Below are 20,873 nucleotides of genomic sequence, written 5' to 3' on the forward strand. Positions count from 1 at the left end.
CTTTTTTTCCTGCTATCGGAATGCACTCTCATCATCTAATATAAAAGATACCCAGATGGGGATGACAGCTTTTTCTTTTTCATGAAGTTCTCTCACTTTTAAATTAGATTAGTGTATTTTTAATTAAGGAAATCTTGATACTCATTCAAGCTTCAGAGTAATACAAGTCATTCAGGGCTGTCCTTTTTAATGTATTGTGTTGAGCTATGACTTTTACGGGGCTTAGTTCAGCTGGAATCATAAGAACCACTACTTATTTACTAACAGCAATGATTTAAAAATAGGGCTGTCAAATGATTTTAAAAAATTAATCACAATGATTGAAAAGATCGCAATTAATCAGTTTTAATTGCACTGTTAAATAATAATAGAATACCGTTTATTTAAATATTTTTGGATGTTTTTTACATTTTCAAATATACTGAGTTCAGTTACAACACAGAACAAAGAACAGCGCTCACTTAAAAAATGTAATTTTTTATTAAACAAAAGAAATTAGATAAACAAAAGAAATAGCATTTTTCAATTCACCTCATACAAGTACTGTTGTGCAATCTATTAATAATGAAAGAACTACTTTTTTTAAAACACATAGCTGCACTCAATAATAAAACAATGTAAAATTTTAGAGCCTACAAGTCCACTCAGTCCTACTTCTTGTTCAGCCAATCGCTAAGACAAAACTAGTTTGTTTACATTTATGGGAGATAATGTTTAGCATATGTGGCATGTAAACACCTTGCAATACTGGCTACAAAAGTGCCATGCAAACGCCTATTCTCATTTTAGGTAATATTGTAAATAAGAAGCAGGCAGCATTAACTCCTGTAAATGTAAACGTTCTTTTGTTTGTCTTAGTAATTGGCTGAACAAGAATAGGACTGAGTGGACTTATAAGCTCTAAAGTTTTACATTGTTTTGTTTTTAAGTGCAGTTATACAACCAAAATAATCTACCTTTGTAAATTGCACTTTCACAATAAAGAGATTGCACTACAGTACTTGTATGAGGTGAATTGAAAAATACTATTTCTTTTGTTTCTTTTTTACAATGAAAATATTTGTAATTACATTATGTTTTAAGTGAGCACTGTACACTTTATATTCTGTGTTGTAATTTAAATCAATACATTTGAAAATGTAGAAAAACATCCAAAATAATAATAAATTTAAATTGGTATTCAATTATTGTTTAACAATATGATTAAAACTGCGATTAATCAAGATTAATTTTTTTAAATGAGTTAATTTGTTTTGAGTTAATCGCATGAGTTAACTGTGATTAATTGAGAGTCCTAGAAAATAATAAAGGACAGCACTTTATGATACAGATACTGGTCAAGGAGTCACCACCACTGAAACTGTATATTGAATTGCAAGATTTTCATAGCCCATCCATAAAAGTTGAACCAGGATCATGGTGAATATAGACAACTTAAATGTCCCTTTACCAGGTCTCTCTGCCAGGTGTCAAGAAGAGTCAAGGCCTGCTGCCTACCCAGGGCCTTTGCAGATCTGGGTCTTGGACTCCAGTACTGGCTGCTCCTTTTAGATCATTACAAATACAAGACTCTCCTTACTTCAGGGCTCAGAATCTTCTTTTCTCCTGACTGAATTCCCTTGTGAAGTACTGTAAAGATCTTGGATGGGTCTCTCAGGGCCAGTGTGATATGCAGCACTATCCCTGCCTTGACATTGTGAAAGTCATGCCATTTGACTCAGGCCATGGGGACTACACCCCTGTAGTCATTGCAAGTATTCATGCCCTGGCAGCCTGACTGGTTAGTGGCCAATCCTCAGGTCAACGAAAGGGGAAGAAAGGAGAATGAATGTTGGGATTAAGAGTACCAACATTCATTTTTAAGTGTTGATTATTTTAAGGTCTGGAAGTAAAGAGAAAATCAAGTCTCGAGCCTTTTCCAGGTTGGGGCCCCATTTAATGTTACAGCGCCATCAGTTACCAAATGTCGCTTTCTGCTACTACCTATGCTACCATATATGTAGTAGAGAGAATATGAAGAAATGTATTTTAGTAATAAGTATTATTTTATTCTACAGTGCAGTGTCTCAGAATGCCATCTCTTAGATCACAGTGCTTGGAAAACCCGTACCTGAAGAGAAAGCTCTTTGTTTTTATTACTTTACATTTCACTTTTGTGGCAGTGAAATTACTATGCATGCCCTGAAAAAATATCACATTGGAACTATACCAGTTTGATCAGTTTTTAACACGAGTTACTTCTCCCTCCACCACATCCAGTCAATTCATTGTCAAAAGTATCTGATGGTTTATTAAAGGATTTAGCTGCCCTCAGCTTCACCTTGGGTCATTAACTAAGTATAACTGGCTAGTAAAAAGTGCTCCCAGCTTGATGTTATAGACTAATGCCTCAAGATGTAGATAGGTGACCACTGGGATTTTCAAATGACCTAACCACATTTGAAAATTCCACTAGGTGCCTATCTGCATCTTTAGGTGCCAAAATACCTTTAGAAATTTGATCCTAAGTGCTTATTCTCAATAGAACTTTTACCCACCACAGAATACCCTGGTGGATAGGGCATTCACCTGGGATATGGAGTACCTAGGTTCAAGCCCCTGTTCTATTTGATTCAGAGTAGGGACTTGAATCTGCTTCTCCTGCATCCCAGACGAGTGCAACTGGGTTATGGCTATTCTGAGGTGCGTGTGTGTCCTTGTTTTTTTATGAAAACTTTCAAAAAGTCTCAGTTTTGTCCTGAAGCACAACAGGAAACTGGTTTTGAAATCTCAAAAAATTTTCCAGGAAGAAAAAAATCATTTCCTGCTGAGCTCTAATAATACAGTAACTCCTCGCTTAATGTTGTAGTTCCGTTCCTGAAAAATGCTACTTTAAGCGAAACAATGTTAAGCAAATCCAATTTCCCCATAAGAATTAATGTAAATAGTGAGGGTAAGGTCCAGGGAAATTTTTTTCACCAGACAAAAGACTGTTTTTATATATATATTACACACACACACACACTATAAGTTTTAAATAAACAATTTAATACTGTACACAGCAATGATTGTGAAGTTTGGTTGAGGTGAAGTCAGAGGGTGGGATATTTCCCAGGGAATGCCTTACTGCTAAATGATGAACTAGCACTCGGCTGAGCACTCAAGGGTTAACACATTGTTGTTAATGTAGCCTCACACTCTACAAGGCAGCACAAACGGAGGGAGGGGAGACAGCATGGCAGAGAGAGACAGAGATACACACCCTGTGTGAGAGAGAGATGCTCATTGCCCCTTTAAATATGCTGACCCCACTGTAAGTACATTGCCCTTTTAAGTAGATTAGCAAATTGAGACAGCAGCTGCTGCCAGCAACCTCCCTCAGTTTTGAGCCCTGTAGTGTTCCCCCCCCCCCCCCGTGGAGATAAGGTGCAGGAGATGGGGGTACAGGAGTGGGGGGAAAGGGGATACCTTGATATTAGCACCCCTTTCCTCCCCCTCCCCCGCACAGCAAGCAGGAGGCTCGGGGAGCAGCTCCAAGGCAGAGAGCAGGAGCAGCACATGGTGGTGGGGGGAGGGACAGCTGAACTGCCTGCAATTGATAGGCTGCTGGGCAGCTGCCACACAGGGAACTTAGGGGACCTGATGGGGGGCTGCGGGTCCACCCTGGTTCCAAGCCCCCACCAGCTAGCTCCAACCGGCTGCTCTTTCTGCAAGCAGTGGACAAAGCAGGCGGCTGCCAAATAAGGGAGCATTGCACAACTTTAAACAAGCATGTTCTCTAATTGATCAGCAACATAACAAAACAACGTTAACTGGGACGACTTTAAGTGAGAAGGAGTTACTGTAATAGGAATTCATGTTTCAACTTACTCTCCTCTGTCATCATGGTCTGGTATCTTGGAATTTTTCTTTGTATTTGATGAATTGAACAGCAATAGGTCTTGTCACAAGGCAAGATGTCACAGAAATTCACTTCGGGGACTGTAATGCTGGATGTCATGGTTGGAGAAGCTGTGCTGTCACTGAGTGCTACAAAGAAAAACCAACTCCTCAATAGTGCTGTTTGTCTCTTGACTTTTTGCAGCAGCACAGAAACTGAAGTCACATCATACGGAACAACAACAGATACAGTACCTGCCACGGTGGTGTAGGGATGCTGCGTAATGGAACTTGTAGCATTGCTGGTGAAGGAGAAGAAAAACGATTAGTTACAAAACATCTACAGAAGTTGTTTATTGAAACAGAAGTCATAATAGTTTAACTACTTGCCTGTGAATGGGATTTTGACTAATGTCTTGCTCTTCTATGCTAAGTATGTAAAGGGTGGATATTGTCAAGGCACTGTAAAAAGATAATTAGTCAGTAGATTCATACCCATCATCTGATGCACACACCGTATTAATAGGATCTCAACAGCAAGCTCCCTTCTTCCAAAGCCCATTGACATTAATAGAAAGATTCTCATTGACCCAATTTAGGATCAGGCCTTTAGCTGGCATAAGGGACCCAGCAGTTTTTGATGTGTTCCTTTCTGAGTGTGGGTTGAAGCATTGCATTGTGGGAAGAGAGCTCCTCTGAGGTAACAGCAACAGTACAGTTGTAAATACAGCAGAAAATATGTTCAACGTCCCCTTATCAAAAGTACTATAGCATTAGCTGAGGACACTGCAGTAATAATATTCTTGTCCCTTTTCTAGGTGTGTACGACCAGAATATTTCTAGAATAAAAAAAAACAGAACAGGCAACCCTTATATGAGGGACAAATATTTTGACTTTGCCTCATTTAGAGGCACATTATTATCAAGTTAATAAATTGAGCATATTCCATGCACTGAATATTAGTAGTGAAGAGAAAACACTACGCTCATTTTTTGCAACTGTTACTGCAAGGAGCTCCACATTCTAATTTAAAATGTTTCTTTCGAGCCAATGTTTATGGACAACCAGAATCTGATTTCTGAAGGGATAAGAGGTGGGGGCAAGAGAAGAAACAAAATGTGTGGATAATATATTTCTTACCATAGTGCCATAACAGCTACCAAAGCTATTACCGTGATCTGGAAAATCCTGTTGGGCCATGACTGTTTTCTCTCAGAAAAACAAACCTAGAAGAAAAAAAAAACATTCAGCTGACATGAAATACCCAGTAATATGTAGCTGACGAATTGTCAGTTGGTAAATAACTAATAAAGCTAATTTTCCCTAAAATGGGGTCCCACATCTCCTGATGGACTGGTGGCAGGAATATCACAGAAGTCACTAGTTCAGGGAAATGGAAAGATGAGGACAGGAAAAGAATGCTGTCCCCAAAATGGATTAGCGTTGGTAATAATCACAGAAAATGCTGCTTTCTTCGGCTGCTATCTTCACCCCTGGAGGAAACGCCCCTTTGTTTAAACCAAAGAAATTAATTGGTGGCAACCACATCTACGAGAGGAGGAACCTCCAGTATGTGCCCAGGAAGAGGCTTAACTGAATCTAATATAAATACAAAAAGAAAGTACATTTGGGCAAGAGGAAAAATGGTCTCAGAATATGGAGAGACTGAGGATCATCATTACTGGATACAGAGTGCTTTGTCCCATCACCTATGAGCGCACATTGACACCAACAATAGCGATGGGTGATATGAAATGGCAGGACTAACGATATCAGACTGAGAAGAATATGACAAAATAGTTCAGCACATGCCCTTTAACCCTTTCTTTTCTGTATCAGAATACAGTGAACATTGCTGTGACAGAGGGAGTCCCCATGGCCATAGATGAGACTTCCTGTTGCACACTTTGCATGTTTTAACTTCTAACTGTTCTAACTTTTTCACCACAATAGCTTTGGAATCTGAAGGAGGAAACACTGTACAATACTGGGTGTGCAACCGCTGAGCCATAGAGAGATGGTAAGTAGGCATCACATAAACAAAAATGATAGACTAAGGCTCAAATATATGGGCAGTGTGACAAAGTTCCTCCTCTGCCTTGGTGGGTCCTGCGCTTATTGGCGGATTTGCTTGCCTCAGAGATTCACGGCAGCCCTCAGTTTGGTCACTTTTGCTAGTGGCTCAAACCTGCCCATTCACTCAGCTATCCTCATCACTGGCCAGCATGGGAAAAAGGAAGAACAATAACCCCCGCAGTCTCTGCTGATCCACCATGTGGGTCGGGGAACAGCCCAGAGACCTTCCCCTCTGGTGGAACCCACAGTCCAGGTCAACTCCTCCTGTGTCTGATCAGGAGTTGGGAGGTTTGGGGGGAACTCGGGCCCGGCCTCTACTCTGGGTTCCAGCCCAGGGCCCTGTGGAATGCAGAGGTCTGGAGTGCCTCCTGGAACAGCTGTGCGACAGCTACAACTCCCTGGGCTACTTCCCCATGGCCTCCTTCCAACACCTTCTTTATCCTCACCACAGGACCTTCCTCCTGGTGTCTGATAATGCTTGTACACCTCAGTCCTCCAACAGTCCGCGTCCTCACTCTCAGCTCCTAGTGCCTCTTTCTCCCAACTCCTCGCACGCACGCCACAAACTGAAGTGAGGTCCTTTTTAAACTCAGGTGCCCTGATTAGCCAGCCTGCCCTAACTGATTCTAGCAGCTTCTTAATTGGCTCCAGGTGTCCTAATTAGCCTGCCTGCCTGAATTTGTTCCAGCAAGTTCCGTCTTGTTCCGGAACTGCCCGTTACCTTACCCAGGGAAAATGTACCTTCTTAATATGGGACTAATATATCTGCCTTCTAACACTCTCCTGTAGCCATCTGGCCTGACCCTGTCACCTGGGATGTATTACAAGACTTCATACACGCTTCCTTTTTATTAGAGCCAAAAATTTCAGATCCCAGGAGGAACTTCCCTCATGTCCTGCTTGCATTGGTGAACTACTCCTGATTTTTAAGGGGTACATTTTCCCCCTCAAAATTAACAACTGTTTTGTTACGTTCATACATACATTCACTTTGATTTGTTCTCTTGCTCTTCTGAGGCACTTTGTCCTGGTTTTAAGCAATTCCTATTGCACTGAACAAACATGGTAGTGGAATTCTTTGATTGCATGTAATTCTATTTTGGAGGCATGAATACCATTTTTCATGCAATCTGAAAAAATGCATTTCAATGGGGTTTAACATATGTCAAAAAACCCCATTTCCACCAAATCTTATAGCACTTATGTCTAAGGGCAAGGCTAAACTACAAAATTAGGTCTACCTAGGTTACATTGATGTACAACCACTGCAGTATTTGAATTGGTTTTACACGTCCACACTACACTCCTTCTGTTGGCAGTGTGAATCCTCAGCAGGAGCACTTGCACCAATTTAACTGCCAGTGTTGGACATTATGGGATGGTTTCTAAAAGGCAGCAACAGTTGATATAAGCAACACAGTGTCTATACTGACACTGCATCAACCTCACTACATCGACTTAAGCGCTACGTCTCTTGTGGAGATAGTGGGTGAGTTACATTGGTATGAGTCACATTTTAGTGTAACTGCTTACAGAGTCAGGTCAACATAAGCTGCTTTACATCATCCTAAACTCTGTAGTGTAGACCAGGCCTAAGCCTTATAAAGAACGTTCTCTGTCTCACTCACTCTTACACCCACCGTATAGTACATTTCACTCACCTTACTGTGTGGTATAGGGATTTGTTTTCTTGGTGGTAAAAGACTAGCAGCTCGACTAAATTTGCTGTAAAATACAAAAAAACTGATTACCATTCAAGTGCTTCAGCAGTAATAAATGGGAAAGGGATGTTTTCTGAGTAGGATTTTAATGATACATGCCTTTGTGATAGCAACATTTTAAAAGAACAAAAAAAGTCAGTGGGGCCATAGCTTTGTTTTCAAGAACAAAGGGCACTCGTCAACTTGCTCAGGTACATGCTATTAAATGCTACATTTATTTTCAAAGAAAAATTGAAAAAAGATTTAGAAATATGAAATGCTCATCAATTTCACACAAATTGTAAGTAAGATTTTCTTCATCAAAGAGGTTTTTGTGGATTTCCCTTAACTTGGAAATTGCTATTACAGGCCTATAACCGGAGTCATTCAGGCCTTATTTTATTAGGCTGCAGAGCTTCCAGAAGTGATTGCTACTGAGTTGCTGCTTTTCAGACATGGAGATTTTAAACTTTGAAAAAAGAAGTGACTTAAGAAATAGGAAAGCTTTGTATGATTGCACATGATTTGAATTAAAAAATAATTACAAAATTCAGAAGTAAGAGTACCTGGAAAGGAACGAAACCCCCACCAGACTAAATTAGTTCTAACTTTTATCACCCAGGCTGTTTTATCATCTCCAGTATCAGAATCATCAGACAATTCTCCCGAATTGATCCTGGGATACCTGAATGTGCTCTTTTCACTGACTGTTGACTTCAAACTGCTCATCCGTTTCAGCTTGGCCAGTTTTCTATTCCACACTTCCAATTCTTCTATCCTGATTTCAAGGTTGTTGGTTAGTTTACAGAGCTGCTTAACTGCACCAACATTCTCCATAAAAATTTGATCCTGAGGAGTGAAAGGAAAAAAAAAGGAGAGAGCGAGAGAGACAGACAGACAGCAGACATGTACTGTATTAATCAATGAGATGTCACAACCAAGGATGTGTACAGAATTCACACATCCAAAGATGGTTTCAGCATTTAAGATACAAACACAAATTAATTCAAAATAAATGTGAGGCCTCTTGGGACCATAAAATCCTTTTGCTGGATTGCTAGCTATGTTGAGAAAGTGCTTGTGTTCGATTTGCGGTAAATTGGATATGAGCACTTCTATAAGAAAAATAGTGAATGAGCTGAAGAACTGTGCTGACCCAAGTCTAAAATTTGTCTTGAATTAACACTGTGCTGAAATTTAGGCACCAGAAGTATCATGGCAAGCATCTACATTTTGATTTATGCCATTGCAGCTTAACGCTGTCTCCAGGATTTACGTACTCACTGGCTTGTTTAGCTATGGGATGGGCTAACTAGCTCAGATGCCTATCCTGTAAACCAAACACGAACTTCCAAAGGACACAGAGAGAGAGAGAGAGAGAGATGGGGAAGAGGGACCCTGATGCTACTACTAGGACCAGGGCTAGGAAAGTATTCAGCTATGACGGGATAAATGGCACTACATAGACCCTGTCAGAAGGCCTCCCATGACCTTCTTGTAAATTCCCAGACCTTTCAGCTGGCTCATTGCCCAACCCAGCAGTTCTAACACCCTGTTTGTTTTATCCCAGCGCAAGGAATACATCATCATTGGTACCAAAGTTCTGTTAGGAAGGTTAGTGCCACCTTTATCTGGGTAGCACGTATTTCACCACCTGCACATTTCCATTTCTAAGCTGAAATTTTCATTGATCTATGCTAAGAGCGGGATGACTGCGTGCTTTTTTGTTGCTGCGTTTGAAACTTCCCATGCTAGTGTATAACCTGAATGTTCCCATTAAGACTTGGATAAAGCAATTATTCTGCCAAAGATTGGTGAGTTGCTCCAGTATGTTCAAGCCATGCAGAAATAAGACACATACATAGATGCATCTTTTTCATTGAAAATACCATGTACCAGAACTAGAGTAGAGATGGTAAGTCACACACTGAACAATTACTATAGCATGTTTATTGACAAGTGACTTCAAAACAGCGTCATGTGCTTGGAACCATGAAATTAACGATGTGATCACTTGTCCATATATCAGTGATATGAAGCGGCTGCTTTTCCTGTTCTCTTCAAATCATGCATGACTCTCTCCTGGGCAGCTTCGAGAAGCTGAGAAAAATGACTCACCTGGCAAAATAAAGGAATGTTTTCTTTGGAAGAAAAGGCAGATTAGTGTTTTAGTGCCTCACTGAAGATGAGGTTCTGAGTCTCAAGGTCCCACAAAAACCCCCAAAGCTCTCGGTTAAATACACCTTCAAAATGTTACACTAAATTCTTAGACTCCCCCCCCCCATCTCCTATTAAAGTCACTGAAAGCTGTACAAATACATTTTCACATAGGTTCCTATCAAGGTTTGCAGAAAGAGAATAAAAGGAGTCATGGAGACCATTGGAGTAAAAGTTATTTTTATTTGAACAGATGTTGCAACCACTTCTGAAGCATTCTGTCAGCTCCAGTCTTGACTTAGGCAGAAGGGGAGACAGAAAAGGAGACAGCAGAAAGTTTGCTGGGCTGGAAATACAGGAGGGGGAAATACTATGGGTAGGGAGCAGAGAACAGACTGGGGGTTGTGGAGGAGCAGAAAGGGGACCTGGTAAGGAGATGATTTGGAATGGAAGAGAATAGTGAACATGGAACTGAGGGGCTGGAAGAGGACAGTATAGAAACATAAGAACGGCCATTCCGGGTAAGACCAAAGGTCCATCTAGCCCAGTATCCCGTTTTCCAACAGTGGCCAATGCCAGGTACCCCAGAGGGAAGGAACAGAACAGGTAATCAAGTGATCCATCCCATTGCCCATTCCCAGCTTCTGGCAAACAGAGGCTAGGGACACCATCCCTGTCCATCCTGGCTAATAGCCATTGATGGACCTATCCTCTGTGAAATTATCTAGTTCTATCGGAAGAGAAACCCTGAGAAAAAGAGGGGAAAGGAAGAGTTTTAGGGGTGCCCCTCAGATAGAAGAAGAACTCAAGGGGAGACTCAAGGGAGGTTAAGTGTGTAGTGAGGGACATAAGTAGGATGGTGGAAAAGATGAAGGCCAGAGAGGAAATATTAGGGAGAGGAAAAAGGAGCATCCAGCCAGGTCTGTGACACAGCTGTAAAGCAGATGTTTAGGAATCCACGAAGTTAGAAAATCCAGATGAAGATGCAGCTGCCTTGCCATGAACATTGCTAAAATAGGAACATTTGGTATAGGGCAGTAGTTACACTGGTGTTGTCACTAACATTAAACAATGGCTTTTGATGAAGAGCCAACCAATCGCTCACAAGTCTTTGGCATCTTGAACTAATAGAGTAAATGCATTAACAATTCCTTTGAATAGTAAACCTAGAACTTCCCCTCCTGTTTTCATCAGGTATGAGGGCATAGCCCACAGCTTCACCAGAACACCAAACTAGTTGAAACTCCACCAGTGAAGACGGTATGTTCATCTTCTCCTTATTGCTTCCACAGAAGCAGGCAAACTAGTTCAGATCCAATCTTATTCTGCAAAATAAATTGAATACTCTTCAAGTGACAAATGGAATGGAACAGTGGAACATGTCCTAGCCTGTTACAGAGGGGAGATTATTGAGTGGTCTGAATTTGCCAGCCTGCCCTTCACACAGGACAGCTGCCCTGGCCTGAACTTCACAAACACAGTGAAGGACAGGAATGAAACTTCTTACAGCTTCCATCACCACTGTGAGGAAGGAACATAAGAACTCTAAGCCACAATTGAGAGGAATCAGAGCTTTCTGCCTCTTGTCTCCTCTTTCCATGGTTCTTTTGAAAACTGAAGTGGCTCATGAAAAGATACAAAGAATTTTGTAAAACTGACACAAATTTGCTAAATGTTTCAGTGTCACTGAATCCACATTTTTCACTGAAAATCTGTTTCAGACAAACAATTTTGCCCAGCACTATTCACAAATATAGGTAAAGAGTATACAGGGACCACTATCACAAAACTTTTATTCTACTAGTTTGACACATGCTTCATTTATATGGACTACAGCATAGGCAAGAAAGAGCTTGTTTTCAAGTTTGTCTTTGTAAACTTATTTCTTAATATGATACATATAGGTGAAGTGTAATTATTCATACTCCTGATGAGCTGAATATTTCATACTCCTGATGGCTCTTTCATATGAGCTGGGTGGGTTTGATTAATGGTAGGTAGGATTCCATACGCACAATCTGAGATTTTTCTGGTGTTTAGATGTTGCTTGTAATTATTAGAATTGAGAGCACTGGCTGTTGGGAGTCTGAAAGGACAGAAAACAGGAAGGAGGGGGGAGGAGTTGAGAGGTTGGGAGAGAGCTACACAGGGTGTGGCAATAGCTTGGTAAAGAGGTTTCCACTTTGAAAATAAAGTCCTGTTGAAGCTTGTTAGTACCTTGCCTGGTTGATACAACGTTTTGGTGACGAGGATGGATCTTCTGCCTCTGAACCCACCTGCACCCTTTCTGCAAAGCCAAGGTGAGCCTCCAATTGCTTTTACTACGTGGATCCATATGTTTGAGACTTATCTGCTTGCAATCAGTGCTACAGAGATTTCTGAAGAAAGCAAGCATGCTCTGCTAATCCACTGCCTTGGAGCAGAAGGGCAAGGTATATTTTACACTTTTCCCCTTGCAGATGATAAATATGTGACCACTCACTGCATTAAAGAATTTTTTTGTGCCAGAAGTGAATGTAGTAGCTAATTGCTACAGATTTTGCCAGCGTGAGCAGAAACCAGGGGAAGCTATAATGCAGTATATTGCTTCCCTGAGGAGTCAGATTGTAATTTGTGACTTTGGGAATATGGCAGATGAGATGATTAGAGACCAGCTCATTGAGAAAACAATCATGCTTCATGTAAGAGAGTGCTTATTTCTAGAACCACAACTTACACTAGGAAAAGCAATAACCATTGTTACTCAGATTGAGTCAGCTACAGCTGAAGCCAAAATAATGGATACAGGAGGCAGTCCAGGCTGTGACTCCTTTGCAGAAAAGTTCACTATCGCTGCAGACACACAACTGCAAAAGGAAAACTAATGAAAAACCACCGAATCAGCAAATTCAAAATACAGTAAAAACATGCTTTCGCTATGGATCCCCACAACACCTTGCAAGCTACACAGGATGTCCCGCAAAAGTAGCTCAGTGCAATCATTGCAAAAAGATTGGACCTTTTGCTAAAATATGTCGCAGTAACCAGTTCAATCAACAGGTGCATGCAGTTACAATACCAGATGTTACTGTGCTGAGCATGGACAAAATCACTACTGCACATATTCCAGAACAGATAAAGTGCACTGTAAACGTTTCCATCATACCCTCAGGCAAACCACACTCTATTCAGCTAATGTTGGACGCTGGCTCAGCAGTATCTATACTACCTGATTCCATTTATCTGCCTTACATTGAAGATGTGCCTCTTACTGAACCCAAACTTCACTTGGTGTGCTATTTGAAAAACCATATTCCAGTACATGGCTGCCTGCCAGCAATAGTTACTTTTGGTGATTGCTGTGTAACATTGTCCACAAAGGCACTCCTATCCTTGACAGAGATTTATTGGGTGCTTTAAATCTCAGGGTAGTTAATGGACGAATTGATTTTCCTCAGCAAAGCACTCTTGCGGTACACACACCAGTTTCAGCTGGGACCCAACACCAGGCTGAGGAGAAACTCGGCTGTGCTTATGAGTTTCTGCATAAAGTTAAAATGTGGAATAATGTGATGCCTGTACGACAGAAGTTACAGCACTTATTTTCAGTCAGGGAAGCTGTTTCAGAGGAACTTAGAAAACTTATTCAAAAGGACATTATTGAAGAGATTGACTTCTTGGAATGGGTTTCTCCTATAGTAGTGACGCAGAAGAAGGGTGGAGGCATTTGCCTTTGTGTGGACTAAAGGGAGCCAAATAAAGCTATTGTGATTGACAGCCATCCTCTTCCTCACATAGAAGAAGTATTTGCAGAACTCCGTGGAACAAGGATGTTCTCTACTCTTGATTTGCAGAGCGCATACCCACCAGGTTATGTTGCATGAAGATAGCAGAGCACAGCATTTATTACATATGAGGGACTATTTCGTTTTAAACGTGTTCCATATGGTCTCACATCTGTCCCTAGTGCCTTTCAAAAAATTATTTCATTGATTCTGAAGAATCAACATGGAGTTCAGTGCTATCTGGATGATATTATTGTGTTTGGAAATACTTCTGAGAAGCATGACAATAACCTTCAGTCTGTAGTAAACTGCATCAGCACAGCAGGCCTCCAGCTCAATAGGTCCAAATGCAAATTTAGACAAACTGAACTCTCCTTTCTGGGGCATACAATTTCACGGGCTGTACTAAAACCTGATCCAGATCATATCCTGGCAATTTCAAATGCTCCTCCTCCAACAGATTTGCAAACCTTTATGTTCCTTCTTGGGTCTTACCTCCTGGTATGCAAAATTCATTCCCAATTATGCATCTGTCATTGAACCATTATGGGAATTACTACAGAGAAGTTCAACCTTAGTGTGGACAACCGATGCACAAGCTAGTTTCAAAACGGTGAAAGACTTGATTGTACATAGTCCAGTACTTGCACTATTCAGTCCTGCATTGTCCACAATTGTAACTACTAATGCTTCTGATTATGGACTTGGGGCTTTTCTCACACAACTGCATGAGGACAACACAGAGAGGACTGTTGCATTTGCTTCAAGGACACTTAGTAATGCTGAGAGAAAATATTCTACGGTCGAAAAAGAAGCACTTGCTTGTGTCTGGACTACTGAAAAATGGAGAACTCTACCTGTGGGGCCGCACATTCAAGTTACGCACAGACCACAGCCCTTTGACGACGCTGCTCACCACAAAAGGACTGGGAAGAGCAGGATACCGTATTGCTCGATGGTCTGCAAGACTACTCTCTTTCAATTATGAACTGGAATATAAGCCTGGAAACCAAAATGTGGTAGCTGATTGCCTTTCTCGCCTGCCTTTGCCTTCACCAGATGGTCAACCGGAGGATAGGATGTAGTAGTTGCGCTTATTACAAGCGCTCTCACTGCAGTTATAAGAGAACAATTTCAAGCTGCTTGTTCAGCGTGTCCAATTCAATGAAAACTACAGGAATTTCTGACAAAGAGCTCAGTAACCCTAAAAACCTTGACTCAGTTTTGCTGCCTTATTTTAGAATTCGGGATGAACTTTCTTTGTTTGATGGCTGTGTGCTACGAGGTACACACCAGTTCCTTGTGCCAGAAGAATTACAGTCAAAACTCATACACCTGGCACACGATACTCATCAAGGAATTGTCCGAACCAAACAACGACTACGGGATCTGTATTGGTGGCCAGGGATGGATTCTCAAACTGAAGCACTCATAAAATCCTGTGTCACTTGCCAAATGCATGATAAGACAGCAGTGACATGTACCCCTCCATTACAGCCTGTTTCTCTTCTTGAATCTGCATAGGAAAAAGTGGCGATTGACATTGTAGGACCCTTTGATACTGCTCCAATTGACTGCCATTATGCCATCACTTTAATAGTCTATTTCAGTAAATGGCCTGAGGTAGCATTTACATCGCAAATCTCTTCTGCTACAGTAATTAAGTTCCTCTCTTCAGTTTTTAGCAGTGAAGGTAATTCCAAAGAACTGGTTTCAGATAATGGTAGTCAATTTACTTCCCTGGAGTTTGAAACTTTTCTAGCAAAGAGGAACATTTTACACAGAAGGTCGTCCCTATATCACCCTCAAGCCAATGGGGAAATCGAACGGTTTAACAGAAGTTTGAAAGGGAGTTTGCAAATGGCTAAACTGGAAGGGCGATTGTGGATACCCTTCACCACTGATTTCTTGCAAGCATACCAGGCTACACAACATGTCACAATGCAAAGACCACCCGCAGAGTTACTGCATGGGAAACAGATGAATACTAAACTGAACATTGCTGGATTGTTAAAGGCACGACCTGAGGCCCCAAACGACGATGATGTGAGAAAAAACAGTTGAACAGAACCAAGCAAACTCTAAGGCTTTCACAGACAAGTGGCGGGGTGCTAAGGAACCAAAGTTTGAGTGTGGTTCCTTCATTAGAGTATGAAAACCTGGAATTTTATGCAAAGGACCATAAATTCACAGCTCCTTTTAAAATCATAGAGAAGAAGGGACCTTACACCTATCGACTTTCTGATGGGTGGGTATGGAACGCTTCTTATCTTGCACCTGCCTATGCACCAAGAGGAGATTATGCCAACACCCAGTCTGCATTGGATGACTTCACCGTAGTACCAACACAACAAGACATTGAACTGGAACCAGGGCTTGAGAGATGGCCTGTCTGAACCAGACAACAACCTGTCTGGACTAGAGACTATGTTATGTAGTATCTACAGTGTTTTCAGTGTAATATTTCTGCCAACAGTATAGTGTCTTGTTTCATATTTGTTCTTGTGGTTAGAACAATAATGTTTATTTTAATTGGGAGAGTTTCTTAAGAGAGGAGGGAATGTGGTGTTTAGATGTTGCTTGTAATTATTAGAATTGAGAGCACTGGCTGTTGGGAGTCTGAAAGGACAGAAAACAGGAAGGAGGGGGGAGGAGTTGAGAGGTTGGGAGAGAGCTACACAGGGTGTGGCAATAGCTTGGTAAAGAGGTTTCCACTTTGAAAATAAAGTCCTGTTGAAGCTTGTTAGTACCTTGCCTGGTTGATACAACAGTTTCAATAAAATACAGAATAAAAAATCAGTTGAAATGACATAGTTAACAATGAATATGGGATTATAGCCATGCTGTCGTTCAGACCAAATGTAACTACCTCCAATATTTATAAATGTTCTCTTCTCCCTACTAATTTTCATTTCACTTTGGCAGAATTTTTCCTGTTAAATCAAGTTTTGCTCAAATCCCAGGTTTATGCACACAAATCTATAATCTTTATCTATGATAACATAAGTACCCTCCACAGTAAGATCTGCTTTTTGATATTGTCACTGTAGAGACTAGAAGAGATGACACTTTGATTTCTAAGGTCGACTGTTCTGACTATTCAACATTCAGCTTATGACTACACATTTGTGAAACACAACAAATCAGAATATAGCAGGACACTGCATAGTACAAACCTAACAGCATTATCTTCATCATTAAAGCATGTTAATTTCTCTGTGTACCATACACATTTCTTCCTGTAGGATTTTGAAGTTATGATAATGGTCTAAGATAGAGAAATTTCACACACCACATACAGAATTAGCTTTTACATTTTGTGTAAAGCAAGAGGATTAGAATAAGAAAGTTACCAGTTTGTGAAGTAAAATACCACAAGAGCTTAATTCTTCTTAAGAACCATTACATTAATTCAGACTTTCCGACACAAAAGACTTTTGTTGTAATAAGATTGGCTGCTCTAGCTCTACCACTAAGACATCTCTATCCAAATTTTGTGTGACCACACTTCATTTTAAGTATCTCTCAATTAAAATACTACTATATTAAGATTTCAAATAATTAAAAAAAACCTCTTAGTCAAATACCTACAGGGGGGAGATCAATTCAAATTTGAAAGACTGACATTTGCATCTTGACAAACACAAAATATGTGGTCCAGCAGAAGTTTCTTACCTGTTTGTGAGCCTTAATAATTAGTGATCAAGTTAGCGTGATGAAATTTCACTCTCTTGGCTGACTAAGATACCCCTGACTGGCAGGAGCATATTAGGCTCCATGTGTGCAGACTCTTGTGCCTATGTTGAACCCCACTGACTTCAGTGAGGCTCCATATGGGGGCAGCGGTCTACAAACACACATCATCATGCGGGATCAGGCCCTTACTGTCCACATAGACCTCTTCACATGACTCCTTAATGAGAACTAAAGACAGCAAATATGAATCAGACACTGAAGACCAAAAGTGACTAACAGAGACAGGTATTTAAAGAATCCAGAAGAACTATTTACTTGCAACTCTCTTTAACTGTCATTTCCGCTTTAATGCATTTTGCCTCAAGACCCTCAAAAATGTTTCTGCAGCACATTACCAAATTATTAAGAAAAAGGAAATTAATTTTTGTTGGTCAGCAAAAAATTAAACTGAAACTGATTTACTAGACAGCCAGGATCTTCACCAAGTCCTACCGCTGGACTAATAAAAAAATATGGTTCAAGAGCAAAGCTTCCTTTCCCCAAAGGAAAAAAAAAGCAAATTAGTTCTGAATGCCAAAACCTATGTGGCTGATTCTCGACAAAAAAGCACTTGCATTTGCTTCTGAATTTTTTAAAAAATGCATTGTCTTAAAGTCTTTGTTTCATGTCCAGTACCATAGCACTGTATAAATGAATGGCAGTAAACCAATAATATACCTTATCAATCATGAGGAAGTTCTCTACTTTTTCTCCATTTTCACAGGTAATAACTCCAACTTCTTTTACAGCTGTCGGCAAAAGCTCTTTCACCTCCTGGGCTATTATTCCTGTTTGCAAAATAATGAAAAACTAGTGTAAAAAAAACCAAAAAAACAATTTACTCTCAGATTGTAATTTGTATTCTCCCTAATGTGGCCATCCTAAAAGTTACAAGTTGAGCTCTGCAGAAACCAGATTTTCCTCTTTGTAGGAAATTCTGCAATTTTGATTTTTTTCCATTCCAAAATGGAACAAAACAAATTTCCTGAGAACCAAAATTCAAAATATATTAATTATTATTATTATTACAGGTAAATCAAAACATTTATTTGATAAAATCTAAATGTTCCATTCCAGTTTTGACTTTGTATTTTATATTACCTAAATATAAAATTAAAAAATGGAAAGAAAAATCATCTTTATCAGAATGCTTCATTCTGGTTTGCTTGTTTTTCCCATATCCAGGCATGTTTCTCCAAAATGTTTCAATTTTGACAAAAAAGCATTTTCTGATGGAGAAACATTCCCTCAGAAAATTTTCAAGCAGCTCTAATTACAGGTTTTTATCATTTTAGTCTTCACCATTCTAAACCACACACTCCCTTATCTAGAACTACTATCTGCTTCTACATATATATATTATTTACTGGATGGCTCAATTAGAAATATGGAATTTGCTCTATAGGGACAGAATAGGTGGGTCCCTAGCCCAATTTCCTGTATTTCTGATATTGGCCATAATCAGATGCTTAAGTTTCTTCCCAACTTCCCCTTCAGTTAGAGGCTGGCTTATTCTCTGAAACAAGAGGGCTTTTATCCTTATTTTTTAATCTCATCCAATATAATGTTCTAGTTGTCTAATCCTTTATAAAATTGCCAAACTCTTGGCTTCTGCAATAGCCTATGGAACTCATAACCACCAGATGATCATGCAGATTTGCTGCCCTTCCAATTCATTGACTTGTTCTTGTATTATGAGGAGGAGTAATAGATAACATCCTACTGGCTCTGAGGAAGCTCCTTCTCCTTCAACTTGTTTCTTTCTTGTCATTTAGATTTGCAAGCCATTTGGAGCAGGGGCTGTAATTTACTATATGTTTTAGACACTCCCTAGCACAATGGGTCCTGATTCTGTCTGAGGTCTGAATGTGCTCCTGCAATACAAATAATAATTACAAGTTTTCTGCCCTTTGCAATTTGTTATTTGCTACACCTAAGTTGAAGAGCATGTAAAGGGCAGGGAAAAGACAGTGACGTGAAACATTTCTCTTCCCATTTGGTTTCATATAGTGCAGATGGACGGAGTGGATGGGAAGGAAGGAACAGCAAACACAGAGGTCACAGGGGTAAAAATAGAAGCTACGGATTCGAAGTGAACATTGAGGAAGAAGGGAGAAAACAACATGGAAAGGAAGAGGAAGGGAAAAGAAAAAAACAATTACAAATACTAAATCAAAAATAACCAAGTAGAAGTCAGATCATAGAATCATAGGACTGGAAGGGACCTCGAGAGCTCACCTGGTCCAGTCCCCTGCACTCATGGCAGGACTGAATATTATCTAGACCATCCCTGACAGGCATTTGTCTAACCTACTCTTAAAAATCTCCAATGATGGAGATTCCACAACCTCCCTAGGCAATTTATTCCAATGTTTAACCACCTTCACAGGAAGTTTTTCCTAATGTCCAACCTAAACCGCCATTGCTGCGACTTAAGCCCATTGCTTCTTGTCCCATCCTCAGAGGTTAAGGAGAAAATTTTTTCTCCCTCCTCCTTCTAACAAACTTTTATGTACTTGAAAACTGTTATGTCCCCCCCACCCTTAGTCTTCTCTTCTCCAGACTAAATAAACCCAATTTTTTCTTCCCTCATAGGTCATGTTTTCTAGACCTTTAATCATTTTTGTCGCTCTTCTCTGGACTCCCTCCAATTTGTCCACATCTTTCCTGAAATGTGATGCTCAGAACTGGACAAAATACTCCTGCTGAGGCCTAATCCGCTCTACTCTGCACTGAAGAATTACTTCTCATGTCTTGCTTACAACACTCCTGCTGATACATCCCAGAATGATGTTTGCTTTTTTTTTTTTTTTTTTTTTTGCAACAGTGTTACACCATTGATTCATATTTAAGCTTGTGATCCACTATGACCCCCAGATTCCTTTCTGCAGTACTCCTTCCTAGGCCTTTCCCATTTTGTATGTGTGCAACTGATTGCTCCTCCTAAGTGGAGTACTTTGCATTTGTCCTTATAGAATTTCACCCTATTTACTACAAACTACTGCTCCAGTTTGTCCAGATCATTTTGAATTTTAATCATATCCTCCAAACCACTTGCAACCCCTCCCAACTTGGTATCATCTGCAAACTTTGCCAGAAGCTGAAAATGGGAAACAGGATGGATCACTTGATGATTTCCTCTTCTTTTCATTCCCTCTGGGGCACCTGGCATTGGCCACTGTAGGAAGACAGGATACTGGGCTAGATGGACCTTTGATCTGACCCAGTATGGCCATTCTTATGTTCTTATGTAATGGTTTTCCAATCAGTTATGCACCTACCTTACAGTAGCTCTATCTAGGTTGTATTTCGCTAGTTTGTTTATAAGAAGGTCATACGAGTCAATATCAAAAGACTTACTAAAGTCAAGATATGCCACATCTACCACTTCCCCCTGCCCCTGCTCCCCACCCCACAAGACTTGTTACCTTGCCAAAGAAAGCTATTAGGTTGATTTGACATGATTTGTTCTTGACAAGTCCATGCTGACTGTTATTTATCACTTATAGACAAAGGAAAAGAGACATGACGGTATTCAACCTGTTTTGGACCTTAGATCGCCACAAGATTTACAAAAGAAGC

General features: G+C 40.3%; 1 protein-coding gene across 1 annotated transcript in view; it reads right to left on the minus strand.

The window, feature by feature from the left end:
- MYRFL (myelin regulatory factor like) overlaps positions 1–20,873 on the minus strand; it is a 64,069-nt gene that overhangs the window by 12,478 nt on the left and 30,718 nt on the right. The window contains exons 14-20 of the mRNA XM_073339326.1: positions 17,970–18,079; positions 8,321–8,484; positions 7,597–7,660; positions 5,000–5,085; positions 4,249–4,320; positions 4,114–4,160; positions 3,850–4,008 (exon numbers count right to left, since the gene is read on the minus strand). Coding sequence (XP_073195427.1) covers positions 3,850–4,008; positions 4,114–4,160; positions 4,249–4,320; positions 5,000–5,085; positions 7,597–7,660; positions 8,321–8,484; positions 17,970–18,079 — 702 coding nt within the window. The remainder of the gene's footprint in view (positions 1–3,849; positions 4,009–4,113; positions 4,161–4,248; positions 4,321–4,999; positions 5,086–7,596; positions 7,661–8,320; positions 8,485–17,969; positions 18,080–20,873) is intronic.

Source organism: Lepidochelys kempii, chromosome 1, assembly GCF_965140285.1.
Source record: "Lepidochelys kempii isolate rLepKem1 chromosome 1, rLepKem1.hap1, whole genome shotgun sequence".
Taxonomy (NCBI): Eukaryota; Metazoa; Chordata; order Testudines; family Cheloniidae; genus Lepidochelys; species Lepidochelys kempii.